The sequence below is a fragment of the Bos javanicus genome, chromosome 5 (assembly GCF_032452875.1).
Source record: "Bos javanicus breed banteng chromosome 5, ARS-OSU_banteng_1.0, whole genome shotgun sequence".
NCBI classification, from domain to species: Eukaryota; Metazoa; Chordata; class Mammalia; order Artiodactyla; family Bovidae; genus Bos; species Bos javanicus.
The window spans coordinates 65,467,045-65,481,358 of NC_083872.1; the positions used below are offsets into that span (position 1 = coordinate 65,467,045).

Sequence of the window (14,314 nt, forward strand, 5' to 3'; positions counted from 1 at the left end):
ACTCTTTGTGACCCCATGAATCGCAGCACGCCAAGGCCTCCCTGTCCATCACCAGCTCCCGGAGTTCACTCAAACTCATATCCATTGAGTCAGTGATGCCATCCAGCCATCTCATCCTCTGTTGTCCCCTTCTCCTCCTGCCCCCAATCCCTCCCAGCATCAGAGTCTTTTCCAATGAGTCAACTCTCCGCATGAGGTGGCCAAAGTACCGGAGTTTCAGCTTTAGCATCATTCCTTCCAAAGAACACCCAGGGCTGATCTCCTTTAGAATGGACTGGTTGGATCTCCTTGCAGTCCAAGGGACTCTCAAGAGTCTTCTCCAACATCACGGTTCAAAAGTATCAGTTCTTTGATGCTCAGCTTTCTTCACAGTCCAACTCTCACATCCATACATGACCACTGGAAAAACCATAGCCTTGACTAAACGGACCTTTGTTGGCAAAGTAATGTCTCTGCTTTTCAATATGCTATCTAGGTTGGTCATAACTTTTCTTCCAAGAAGTGTCTTTTAATTTCATCACCATCTAATAGGCTATTTTTAAACATTTATTGTGTTTATTATCTATCTTCTCCATTTCAGTGTAGCCCCAAGAAGGCAGAAACCTTTGCCATTTTTTTTTCCTCTGTTGTTATTTCCCAGTGACAAAACAGGCTCAGGCTCAAAGTAGGCACTCCGTAAACTGTTGTTACTAATAACAGAACAAAATGTAATGACTGACATTGTTAGACTTGAGGTTTGTAGGAGAGAATAAATATATATAGAGTGCCATGTATAGTGTTTTGTATGGAATATGTGTTCAATTATAGTTCCCCTGTCTCTTATTTATACTGCAACTTAAATCTGGGCAATAGTTCTGAAATCACTGAGGTAATGAAGCATATGTAATTATTATTAAATATACAGGAACTTTATTATTGTAGGAAAAAAGTTTAAAAATCCAGAAGGTAGAAAAAAAAAAGGAGCACTTGCTGATCATTTTGACAGGATGGCTGTGTAACTGTTTGGTCCAGGGGAGACTGAAAGTAGATGTTTGTCACTCCCTAGCACTGCCCCATCCACAGTTCAGCTGGTCTTAAAGTTAACTGTCGAATAATCTTTGTAAAGGGGAGTGATTCATAGTGAAATGAACCAAAGAGCCAGAGCACTGAAAGATTCTGCATCCAGGTAGGATGTGGTGCATTAAAATTTACTGTATTTTTATCATCTCTTTTCTCCAGTCTTACTAAAATTTAATTTATTCATCTTAAGAAATAAATTTCTGTGTACATGCCTTGGGTCTATAAACACACACTTGATGATACATTTTGACGAGGTACCAGTGCTGTCAGAGTAATAATTCACTTAACTTAAAATCATGTATCCAACAATCTCTACTTCATGGAACACAGCCAAGAAAAAAAAATAAATGAAGTAAAAATGAAGCAGGAGGGGAGGTGAAATAGTATATAATTAGGGACAGTACAAAGCACCTACTGTGTGCTAGCAGCTACACAGGTGTTTTTTGTGTTTAATAAAGGGTTTCTTAGTCACCAAAATGGATGATAAAGTCCATACACTGAAGCTTACATGTATCATCATATTTTTGAGAAAGGTTGTCTCACCAGTTAAATTTAATTTTCCTTGATAATTAACTTTAATGATATAATACTTTTGTAATATTAAAGTACATTTGATTAGCATCAAATATGTCTGTCCTAATATGTTGTTAACCAGTATTTTATATTTATGATACAGTTGAGATGTATGACTCATCTATACCACAAGACTTTGTATTGAAAATTATACCAATCTCTTTTAATGCTGGACTCTTACAGAGTCTGAGGTTTCTATATATAAAATTTGTTACTATGGCCATATGAATTGTATTTTACTATAACAAACCATAATTATTGCTGAAAGTTTAAAGTCAGGCAATCTGAGTATTTTGACTTTAGGTAGTTAGCCCAAAAATCTGGAGTAAGAGAGTTCAAAAGTTAGTAAAGACCTCAAAATGAGTGAGTCTCAACCACATGTAAGGAAAATGATGATATTAAGAACAAGTGAGGTAACATGCCTAAGACCTACAGCCTTCTGGCTGGTAAAGCTAGAATTCCAGCCTGGGGAATTTTACCCAGTGTGATTTTACTACTTTAGTTTAAAGGTGATCTTCATTTCCATATTTTTCAAATCTATTTGACTAGTTTTCTTTTTCCTCTTCACTTATTATATTTCATTTTAGAGGAAGAACTTGCTCTTTTTCTTTCAATGTATGTCCTCCTAGGAAACCTCTTAAGGAGGGTTTGCCCTTAACTCTAACCCCTCCACTTCCATACACAAACACGTGGGCACACTCCCCTTCCATCGGGGTGGGGAGTACCTTAACTGTACCCCCTGCACTTCCACACACACACACACGGGCACACTCCCCTTATCGAGCCATCCATTTCCGTTAACCAGATGGTTAGGTGAGTTAGGGATGCACCTAATTAATTAATGGAAAAGCATAGTACCATAAGTTTGGTGGTTCCTAATAATGTTTCATCACTTTATTATTTATGAATGCTATAATCTAGAAAATACAACAGCCGGTAAAAACAATGGGATTACAGACTCTCTTCAGAAGCAGTCTTAGAGATTTTACCCTGAGGATGCTGAGTCCCAGGAATATTATGACTTGCCCAGCATCACTTAGCAAGTTACTAATTATGGCAGCTGGCTTGTTGTCACAGAATTATTCATCCCAATCAAAAAGTGAGATTTCAAAAATGGGCCCTTGGACATTTCTTTCTTGCCCTGAAAAGACATAATTGTAGACAGTATTTTCATTGTTTCAACAGGGGGATGGTAATTATTTTCATTCATGACTTAATTATCCATTTGCTTCATAATTACCTATCTTAGACCATCTACAGTTTGTTAAATGTAGGAAATTTATTTTACAGCTCTATGAAAAGGTTGCTCTTCTTCTGACAAATTTAGGTGAGTAGAACCCTGTTAATTTCATGATACATTATTGTGGTCTGAAAAATGCCTTCTCAAAGAGTCGTATCTGAAACACTGCTGAAAAGAAGCATTCCCTTTATTTTGAATTGTGTACAACAATTTGCTCTTTGCTCTCAATAGGACATGTTAACTATGTCTAAGAGCTGGGAGAATCTTTCCTACCTAAAGTTTTAAAAGCTCCCACAAATACTATCCTTTCATGAACTAACACAATTTAAAGTAGGTTTTCTCTTAATGCCCCAAAACTATAACATCACAAAAATACATGTGTATGAAGTACCTATAATCATTTAGGAAAGGAGTCATTTGCTACAGCCTACAATTTTCATTTAATTAAAAACATAGCCAGTCTTCATGGCATATAAAATCATAGCAACGTTAGTTGCTTTGAAGACTAGGAGTCTTTTACCAGGAATATAGGCAGGCTAACTATCACAGACATTTGTAGAAATATTTATCTGAACAGTTACGCCTAAGACCCTGTAAAGGACCAGAGCAGTCTGGTGCCAGCTGTAAGCTGTGCATTCACTACATTTTCAAGACAGAGGAACTGTCCCAATTTCATTAATGAGATATTAGTCATTTTACTCTATGCAGTCTGTGAAAATTATATGCTCCCACACAGAACCTGTTTTAGTGCATTCCCATATGTAGCTTTTCCAAAAGGGGAAAAACACAGAGGTGTTTTTATTTATAATAACCATTATAATAAAAGATGCTGTTTATTTAGCCCTTCTATGTGCCAGATACAGAGCCAGGCACCTGGCACATCTCCTGTAAAGTCACAGAAATCTTCCATCACCACCACTCTTTTCCCCAAAAGATAAAAGTTCATGTCCACAGAAGAGATAACTGCCCATTGATACAGTCTTTGTCCAGTGGCAACTTGATGCAGGCTGGAAAAGATGCTGATGGAGATCCAGCCCTGGTCAGTCTGGTCCATCTGGGAAACCACCAGTTGGTTGATGACCTAGGAGACCTTCCTGTGTAACCAAGAATTCAGTAGCAGAAATGAAATGAAGCTAAAGCCCTAAAGCAGCCTTTGTCATTTCTTCCCTCCACAGGAGTACAGCCTTGTTCTGAAATGGACATTTAAACCATTTTAAATAAGATTCACTTTGTCTCTCCCCTCCCTTCTCAGATATCCTCCTGGGAAGCATTTTGAGTTATCATTTGTGGGAAAGGAATTGATGAAGTAAAGTGGTAAATGAGCAACTAGAAGCTCAGGGAATCTACGTAGAAACAGAAAGTACTGTTGCATTAAATGCATTTTCTTTGATGTTGTTTGAGGTGAGGATGGAAGTCCTAGTGAAGGAGAAGTGCGTTTGACGTGAGATTTCAGGTTGGAGGACTGAGCCATATTTTTGGCTGTATCACAGTGTCCAAAGAGCATTTGCTGTATGGAAGTTGAAATATGAGGAGATGAGAATTGGTGCCTGACTGAGGTCAGGAAATTATAAAACAAAGATGCTAGTAAAAGCTCTAGAGGTGAAGTCATCTGGGTATTTGTACATGAAATTGAAAATGATGCTGAATGAGGGTGACAGGTAAAGGAGTCAGATGCTCATTCTGAGATGGGGGTCTGACTTCTAGTCCAGTAGCACCTCACATCACAGCAGAAATAGAAGTCAAGACCACAGAGTTATTAGGAGCTGGGAGGGGACCTGAGCCCACACAATTTCCACCTATGAGGTGGGTCCTAAGAGCAAAAGAAAGGCTCCTGCAAAGAGCCAGGGCTAGGCATGTGGTACCTTCAACCTGGCTGTGTCTGACCCAGGCTCTCGGGGCATCCTAGAACAGAGGAACAAACCACATATCCCCTCCCCTCAGACAAGTGTAGCCACTTGCCACCAAACCCTTGTTGGGGCTGGTCTGGGAGCTTGAGGATCCCATGGATGGTCCATTCCATTGCACGCCATCTATGGGTCTCCTGCAGCCTCCTTGGACCTCCTGTGCACCCACCCTGTGTGTCTGGAGAGTGACAGAGGGAGCTGAGAGGGAGTCAGACGCAGCCTCTCTCAAACTCTGCTCCCCTTGTGTCCACAGAACAGCCTCGCACAGAGTCCGAGTGGGAGAACAGCTTCACCCTGAAAATGTTTCTTTTTCAGTTTGTCAATCTGAACAGCTCCACATTTTACATCGCGTTCTTCCTCGGAAGGTAAGAACCCCGTATCTCTGCACATCCTGGGGCTAGGAACAGCACGCAAAGGTCATTGACCAGGGATGACAGAGAAGGCAGCCTTTAGAGTAACTTCATAAAGTATAAAAAGATCAGTCTCCTTTCTTTTACCTTCCCATTCCCGGGATGGCCTCTGTCAGAGCCCCTTGTACCCTTTCTTGCTAAGGTGAGTAGAAAAAAATAGTTTGCACATGTGAAGGATGAGTGTAACTCTTGCAGGCTCCATCGGTATCTGAATCAGGCCCCTGGATCTTGTACCTGTAAGAGCAGGTGACATCATGGAGGACGGCGGGGAGCATGTCCTATGTCCCTGACCGCACAGAGTGGGGAAGGATATTCACATGGGAAAGGGGGCTAACCCATGCTGAGGGAGCCTGGGTTACTTCTGAATCCAGCAGTTCTGAGGATCTGGAGTGGCCATGTCCCATGAATTCCATCACCACGAATTATGTCTGTGGAGACGAGAACCAGGGAAGAGCCAAGTGTTGGGTTTTGGTGAACAGGATGAGCAGCCTCTCTGCAGTTTCTAGCTACTTGATGGCATTCTAGTCAAATAGTTTTCTTTAAAAAAAGCATTACTAATGTTCCAAAAGATCAACTGTACCCAACCTGCTGTTTACACAACAAGCACTTGATATTAAGCAGAAAATGTTAAAAGTTACAGCATGCAGCAAAAACTGGCCTCTGTGGTCAGCAGCCAGGCAGAACAGCCAGAAGAGAAATACCCCCTGAGAATTCCAGAAGTTGCCATTATGCCATTTCTGGGGAGTTTTCCTAATTCCATCAGACCTGTTCCTTACTGCACCATAATTTTCACTGGAGGATGTGCTAATCTGAATATAATCTTCATTGAAGGCTACAGGATGCTAATGGCTTGTTTTTCTGTGTGTGTTGAAGATTCACAGGACACCCAGGTGCCTACTTGAGGCTGATAAACAGGTGGAGACTAGAAGAGGTCGGTATTCTCCCATCACTCCTACTTTCCTACAGACTTATATTAAACAGCCTGAGGGCAACTTTGTGCAGATTAGAAAGCAGACAGCCTTTCTTCCCATCCATTGATTCTTGAATTTCTGTGTTTGCTTACCTCGCAGTGCCACCCTAGTGGATGCCTTATTGATCTCTGTATGCAAATGGGTATTATAATGGTGCTAAAGCAGACCTGGAATAATTTCATGGAACTTGGCTACCCGTAAGTACCTTAGGTATCTATACTTGAGAGGCAGCATGTCTCTTGGCTATTGGCTTGTCTATTGGCTTTTCTAGGTGTGGCAAGTAAGATAAGCAATGCAGACTCAGCAGTTAAGCCCATGCATATTATACCTGGAGCTAGTCTTCATGCTTAGATATTCAGAGACAAATGATGAAAGTAATAAACATGGGCCCTTTTTGAAGATTGGCACAAACTGCATGAACAAAAGTGAATATTCTTTAAGAAGTCTCTGTGGACCCCTAATATTGGATATCCACTTCCAAGCTGCTTTAAATGATGACACATTAACTGGATCTCTGTGTCTACTCCCCAGCCTCTGCAATAAATCACAAATGGTCATTTTTTAACTACTTTAAATTCAGACTATGTAGAAAAGGAATACCCCCCTAAAAATAGGATTTAAAAAAGAAATTGGATTATTTCTAAGTCAGCAGATCTTAACCAGTTAAAACTGTTATTATCACTAATAACAGTTTATGTTGATGGCAATGGGCAAACATTTGCATCAGTTTTTTAAGGATAACTTTGAATTTGGCTGTGTTTACTCAGTTATGGTCAGTTAAGTTTTAAAGGGACATAAATCAACAGCAGTTCTGTTTCTGCTTTAATTCTATACATATAGGTTTCCATGTCAGCTCAGTGTCCCCATAGAGAATTCTAGGTTTCAGGGAGGACCACTAAGCCAGAAGGATTAGCTGGAACTTAGTTCGCTTTGGAAAGTCATCTCTTAGCTCCCTGTAAGAACCAATGCCAGTAATTTTCTCTTCTCAGATTTACTTTAGAAAACTTCTTCCAAGTGTTTCATGTTTTCTATAAAACTTTTGAAAAGATAAAGCATAAAATTTAAAAAAAAATTAGAAGCATATTCTCCTTTAAAGTATGATCCATAACTTATCAAAATGTCATAGACATCAAGGAAACCATACTTATCTTCTATGAATATGGACATAGAATAATATTGTGAATTAGGCAGAATTGTCTTTGATACCCATTTTCTTATTTAATTTCACATTTTTGTTTTGGCATTGGTACTCTCAGATACCCCTCAGCTTTCTCCTTGCCTCCTACAGCATACAGACCTGACTCTTCCCACACATTTCTTCAACCCCATTCCATATTATAAGATGCACTTCTGAACACTGCTAAGGTTAAATGTACTAACCTCACCAATGTAAGCTGCATTTTAGTAGGAATCAGAGCCCCCATTGAGTTCAAGCCAAAAGCAGACAAGTCCAGTTGTAGACCTGCAGGCTTCTGTGTGCCAGGAGAGGAGGAAGCCTTTGTGGGTTTTCAGACTTTCTAGGATCCTCAAATCAGTTTGCAGGTCAGCACCCCATGGTAAGACTGCTCATGGCTCCTTAAATAAGCCAGCAAGGCCAAACCCTCTTCTCCTCAGAGGTCTGAGTGCTGCCTTTACACTGGAGGATCAGTTTATCAACATTCTCCTCTAACCAACCCTCCAAGGCAACACTGAATAGGAGACAGTTTTGTGAATGATTAAAATAAGTTCATCCATCATTCTGTTCACTTGCAAGTACAAGTGCTTGAAGTATAGCCTCCATTGTTACTTCCTTCCTAATCCAAGGCTTTAGCTCCTAGAAAGCCTGTCCTAAATTTTTTTAAACTATTGCTCTATATTTTAACTCTACTTCTTATTACTTAAGTCTTATGATCAGTTATATATATATATATATATTTTAATAAATTGATTTTGTTGTGCAGGTTAATTCAGAATTGGTGGACTAGAAGAAAAGTACGACAAGAACATGGGCCTGAAAGGAAAATAAGTTTCCCACAATGGGAAAAGGACTACAACCTTCAGCCGATGAATGCTTACGGACTCTTTGATGAATACTTAGAAATGAGTATGAAAATAGTCTATTTTATTCTATTTTAAAAATTTTATTGAATTTTAGTTGATTTAAGTGTTGTGTTAATTTCTGTTATACAGCAAAGTAGTTATACATATGTATATTTCTTCATATTCTTTTCCATTATGGTTGACCATCGGATATTGCATATAGTTCCCTATGCTCTAGAGTAGGACCTTGTTTTCTGTTTTATCCTATTAATTATAAATGTGAATTTTAGCTCTCTGCTGCTACTGCTGCTAAGTCACTTCAGTCGTGTCCAACTCTGTGCGACCCCATAGACGGCAGCCCACCAGGCTCCCCTGTCCCTGGGATTCTCCAGGCAAGAACACTGGAGTGGGTTGCCATTTCCTTCTCCAATAGCTGTATTTAACTAGACATATACCATTATTATTGAGGCTGACAGTGTGGAGGGATTCTTGAGCTAAATTCAGAGGAAGGGTATCTTGCTTTAGGAAACTTTATTGATAGAAATAGTGCCAAGTCACTTCACATTCTTCATGACGTTGTGTCCTTTCCCTTGCAATAAATCACCAGAAAAAAAAAAAATGAGCTGAAAACCTGGAGAAGCAAAGAAAAAGGAGTGATCACTCATGGTATGATTGATTCATTCATTCAGCACATATCTTTTTTTTTGATTGAAGTATAGTTGATTTACAGTGTTAGTAACACAGTGTTGTGTTAGTTTCAGGTGTAAAACAAAAGGACTCAATTATGCATATATATATATAAAAGAACAGATATTCTTTTTCATAATCTTTTCCTACAAGACATTTACTATAGTTCCCTGTACTATATAGTAGGACCTTGTTGTTGATTTTATATATAGTAGTTTGTATCCAGCAGACATCTTTTGAACCATGTTATGTCCAGACTTTGGCACTGGAGATACAAGAAGGAATGAGGCGCAATCATAGTTCTCAAAGAGCGCTCCATGGCGGGAAGTCAGAGATGTGAAATGTTAAGTGCAATAAAGTAGCAGAGATGCCGCAGGATGAGTTGCTAGCAGGTAGAATGGGCAGTCATTTCTCTTGGAAAGGGTGGCAGGAATCTGGGAATGTATAAGCTTAATGCTACACTTCCATTGAAGGAATCTCACTTCTCTGTAATCAAACCCAAGCTGTTTATTTTACCATGTATCTGAGAGCATGGACTTTAGAAACAGATTGCTGCTGTTGTTCAGTCACTGAGTTGTGTCCTACTCTTTGCAACGCCATGAAATGCAGCATGCAAGGCTTCCCTGTCCTTCACTATGTCCCAGAGTTTGTTCAAATTCATGTCCATTGAGTGATGCTGTCTAACCATCTCATCCTCTACTGCCCTTCTTTTTTTGCCTTTGATCTTTTGCAGAATCAGGCTCTTTTCCAATGAGTCAGCTCTTATTCAGGTAGCCAAAGTATTGGAGCTTTAGCATCAGTCCTTCCACTGAATATTCACGGTTGATTTCCTTTAGGACTGACTGGTTTGATCTCCTTGCAATCCAAGGGACTCTCACAAGTCTTCTGCTGCTGCTAAGTTGCTTTAGTCGTGTCTGACTCTGTGTGACCCCATAGACGGCAGCCCCACCAGGCTCCCCCATCCCTGGGATTCTCCAGGCAAGAACACTGGAGTGGGTTGCCATCCCAGCCCCTCACTTATTAACTCTGAAACCTTGGGCAATTGCTTAATGTCTTTGTCTCACTTTCCACTTCTCTATCATGGGGATAAAAAGAGTAACCCCTTCAGTGTATCTTTGTGTGGACTAAATAAATTAATGCATGGGAAGGGCTTAGAACAATACCTAGCTCAGAGTATGTACTGGATATATGTTAACCATGTCATTATTATTTTTCTTTGTATCTTTGTATCTTAAGTTTTAAGAAAAACTTGAACTATCTTAGCAGATTCAATGAGTGTGGATAGATTTTCTTGTTGTTTTGGGGTTTTTTTTCTAATTATGTTTAAGCTCTGAGACATTGGGGTGGAAGTGGGAGTAAGGGATGGGCAAGATGCATTAATTCTGAAAGAAGCAAATGTTTTTGGGCAAATCTGAAAATTAAAGGAGTGGTAGAAGTGATGCTTAATGTTTCTCAGATCGCTCATGTCCTACGTATCTACTGGTGTTTTTAGAGTTTCAATTATTCGCTCATGTCCTACGTATCTACTGGTGTTTTTAGAGTTTCAATTATTCGCTCATGTCCTACGTATCTACTGGTGTTTTTAGAGTTTCAATTATTCGCTTATGTCCTACGTATCTACTGGTGTTTTTAGAGTTTCAATTATAGGATGGCATAATGGTATAACCTGGAGAAGAAATCAATTTGGGCATTAATAATAAAACTTAATAAGATGAATTCATTAAGAGAACTAACCACTTGGAGGTCTCTTAATGGATTCTTCTCCCATAAAGAAGGAAGTGAACAGTAATGTTGGTATATAGAGTGCTTGAAAAGAAGCTGTTATGGGGTTAGAACTGGTAGTGCTCCAAATACCACAGTAGCTTTGCAGCAAGAAACAAATCTCTGAAGTATCACAAGAAGACTAGTGAATACTAATTGCTTGCTTCTGTTCTTGTTGTTTTTTGTTATTTTCTTAATGACCTTCCTGCTTTGTTATATTTTTTAAAATGTTTTCATTGAAGTAGAATATAAAGTGAGAAAGGCATATAAATCAAAAGTGGATGTATCAATGAATATTCACAAAATTGCGCATGGATACGTAGGTGAGGAGTTAACACACTACTGGCATCAGACCCAAAGCCGGCCGGCCCACTGCCTGGCTTTGAAAATCATTCTGTTGGAAGACAGTAATACCCATTTATTTACATATTATCTATAGTTACTTTTTAAATTTAATTTTTATATTATAGTTGATTGACAGTGTTTTGTTAGTTTCGGGTGTACAGCACAGAGGTTCAGTTACACACTGTTGTTTCGTTGCTAAGTGCTATATGACTGTTTTGCCACCCCATGGACTGTAGCCCCCCAGGCTCCTCTGTCCACGGGATTTCCCAGGCAAGAATACTGGAGTGGGTTGCCATTTCCCTTTCCAGGGGATCTTCCAGACCCAGAGATCAAACGTGTGTTTCCTGCATTGGCAGGCAGATTCTTTACCAGTGAGCCACCAGGGAAGCCCCTCAGTTATATATGTATATATAGATATAGATACATATCCATTCTTTTTCAAATTCTTTTCCCTTATAGATTATTACAGAATATTGAGTAAAGTCCCCTGTGCTATACAGTAGGTCCTTGTTGATTATTTTATATATAGTACTATGAATATGTGAGTAACAAACTCTTAATTTATCTCTTCTCCCCAGCTTTCCCATTTGGTAACCATAAGTTTATTTTGGAAATAAGTTCATTTGTATCATGTTTTTAAATTCCACTTGTAAGTGATATCATATAGCATTTGTCTGTCTGACTTATTTTACTAACAATATTCTGTAGGCCCATTCATGTTGCTGTAAATGGCATTATTTCATTCTTTTTAATGTCTGAGTAATATTCCATTGTATATATGTACCACATCTTTTTTATCCAATTCTCTGTCAACAGACATTTATGTTGCTTCCACATCTTGGCTATAGTATATAGTGCTTTGATGAACATTGGGGTCATGTATCTTTTGGAATTATGGTTTTCTATGGCTATATTCCCTGGAGTTGGATTGATAAATCATATGATAGCTCTATTTTTAGCTTTCTAGGAAACCTCCATACTGTTCTCCATGGTGGTTGTACCACTCCCACAAAGCATATAGGAGGGTTCCCTTTTCTCCACACCCTCTCCAGCATTTGTTATTATAGACCTTTTGATGATGACCATTCTGACTGGTGTGAGGTGATACTTCATTGTAGTTTTGATTTGCATTTCCCTAATAAATAGCAATGTTGAATGTCTTTTCATGTGCCTGTTGGTCATCTGTATGTCTCCTTTGGAGAAATGTCTATTTAGATCTTCTGACCATTTTTGATGTGGTTGTTTTTTCCATAATAAGCTGCATGAGCTGTTTGTATATTTTGGAAACTAATCCCTTGTCGATCACTTCATTTACAAATATTTTCTCCCATGTTGTAGGTTGTCTTTTCATTTTATTGGTGGTTTCTTGTGCTCTGCAAAAGCTTTTAATTAGGTCCCATTTATTTTCATTATTCTAGGAGGTAGATTCAAAAATATATTCATGTGATTTATGTCAAAAAGTGTTCTGTGTTTTCCTCTAAGAGTTTTATAGTATCTGGTCTTATATTTAGGTCTTTATTCTTTTGTATGTAGCTGTCCAGTTTTCCCAGCACCACTTATTGAAGTCTTTTCTCCATTGTATAGTCTTGCCTGATTTGCCATAGATTAATTTACCACAGATGCTTGGGTTTATTTCTGGGTTTTCTGTCCTGTTCCATTGATCTATAATTCTGCTTTTGTGCCAGTAACATACTATTCTCATGACTATAACTTTGTAGTATAATCTGAAGTTGGGGAACCAGATTCCTCCAGATCCATTTTTCTTTCTCAGGATAGCTTTGGCTATCTGGGGTCTTCTGTGTTTCCATACTAATTTTTAAGATTTTTTTCATTCTAGTTCTGTGGAAAATGCCATTGGTAATAGAAATTGCATTGAATCTGTAGATTGCCTTGGGTAGTATAATCATTTTGATAATATTAATTCTTCCAATCCAAGAACACAGGGTATCTTTCCATCTGTTTGTGTCATCTTCATTTCTTTCATCAGCATCTTAAGAGTTTTCAGTGTTTTGCCTTTTTGGTAGGCTTATTCCTGGGTATTTTATTCGCTTTGATGTGATGGTAAATGGGATTATTTCCTTCACTTTCTGATCTTTTGTTGTTAGTATACGGAAATGCAACAGAATATACTGTTTCCTGCGATCTTAACCGAATTCATCAATAAACTCTAGTAGTTTTCTGATAGCATCTTTAGGGTTTTTTGTGTACAGTATCATTTCATCTGCAAATAGTGACAGTTTTACCTCTTTTCCAAATTGGATTCCTTTTTCTTCTTCTGATTGCTGTTGGCTAGGATGTCCAGAACTATGTTGAATAAAAGTGGTGAGAGGGGACGTTTTTGTCTTGCTCCTGATCCTACAGGAAATGCTTTTAGCTTTTCTCCATTGAGTATGATGTTAGTGGTGGGTTTGTTATATATGGCCTTTATTATGTTGAGATATATTCCCTCTAAGTCCACTTTCTGGAGAGTTTTTATCATAAATAGATGTTGAATTTGGTAAAACATTCTATTAAAATGATCACATAGCTTTTATTTTTCAGTTTGTTGACTCAATATATTGCACAGACTGATTTGCTCAGGTTGGCTTTAGGCAGTCTATCTGCTGATGGCTAGAGCTACATTCCCATTCCTGTCCAATTCTTTGCTACCCTATGGACTGTAGCCCACCAGGCTCCTCCTCCGTCCATGGGATTTTCCAGGCAAGAATACTTGTGGGTTGCCATTTTCTTCTCCAGGGGGTCTGCCTGACCCAGGGATCGACCTCAGGTCTTCCACATTGCAGGCAGACTTTTTACCCTCTGAGCCACCAGGGAGTCTTTAAGGCATCTCAACACTGGGACCTACCTGCTGTTGAATGGGGCCAGGTCTTGAGAAAAAAGGCAGCCTCCAGCAGAGCTCACATCAATGAATACTCCCCAGTACTTCTTCCACCATTGTTCTTGTCCACACAGTGAGCCACAGCCATCCCTTGGAGATCTTTCACCCCAGGAGGCACTCCAAAGCCAGAAGGTAGGTCTGGGCCAGGTTCCTATGAAGTCACTGCTTTTTCCCTGCCCAGTGCACATGAGACCTTGTTTGTTACCTTCTAAGAGTGTTGTTTGCCTCAGTCCTGTGAAGTGCCTGGGATCAAGATCCACTGGCATTCAAAGCCAAATATTATGCTGAGGGTTTCTCCTCCCAGTACCAGATGCCCAGACTGGGGAGTCTGATGTGGAGCTCAGAACTGTTACTCCTATGGGAGAACCTCTGTGATACAATTATTTTCTCTTTCTGGCAGGTATGGGATTTGATTATACCACAAAAGTGCCCCTCCTACTGCCTTGTTGTAGCTTGTCTTTGGATAC

The 14,314-nt window shown here is 39.3% G+C and overlaps 1 protein-coding gene across 21 annotated transcripts in view; it reads left to right on the forward strand.

Moving 5' to 3' along the window:
* Nucleotides 1-14,314, forward strand: part of ANO4 (anoctamin 4) — a 431,104-nt gene that overhangs the window by 376,072 nt on the left and 40,718 nt on the right. For 20 of the 21 annotated variants that reach the window (XR_009736492.1, XM_061417051.1, XM_061417056.1 and 17 more), the window contains 5 exons: nucleotides 2,923-2,959; nucleotides 5,030-5,141; nucleotides 6,060-6,117; nucleotides 6,257-6,354; nucleotides 8,098-8,240. Coding sequence is in view for 20 of the 21 variants with exons in the window: in XM_061417051.1 (XP_061273035.1) it covers nucleotides 2,923-2,959; nucleotides 5,030-5,141; nucleotides 6,060-6,117; nucleotides 6,257-6,354; nucleotides 8,098-8,240 (448 nt within the window). In the remaining variant the exon portion in view is untranslated. Of the gene's footprint in view, nucleotides 1-2,922; nucleotides 2,960-5,029; nucleotides 5,142-6,059; nucleotides 6,118-6,256; nucleotides 6,355-8,097; nucleotides 8,241-14,314 lie in introns of those variants that run through there. The other variant, XM_061417046.1, reaches the window with a different exon arrangement.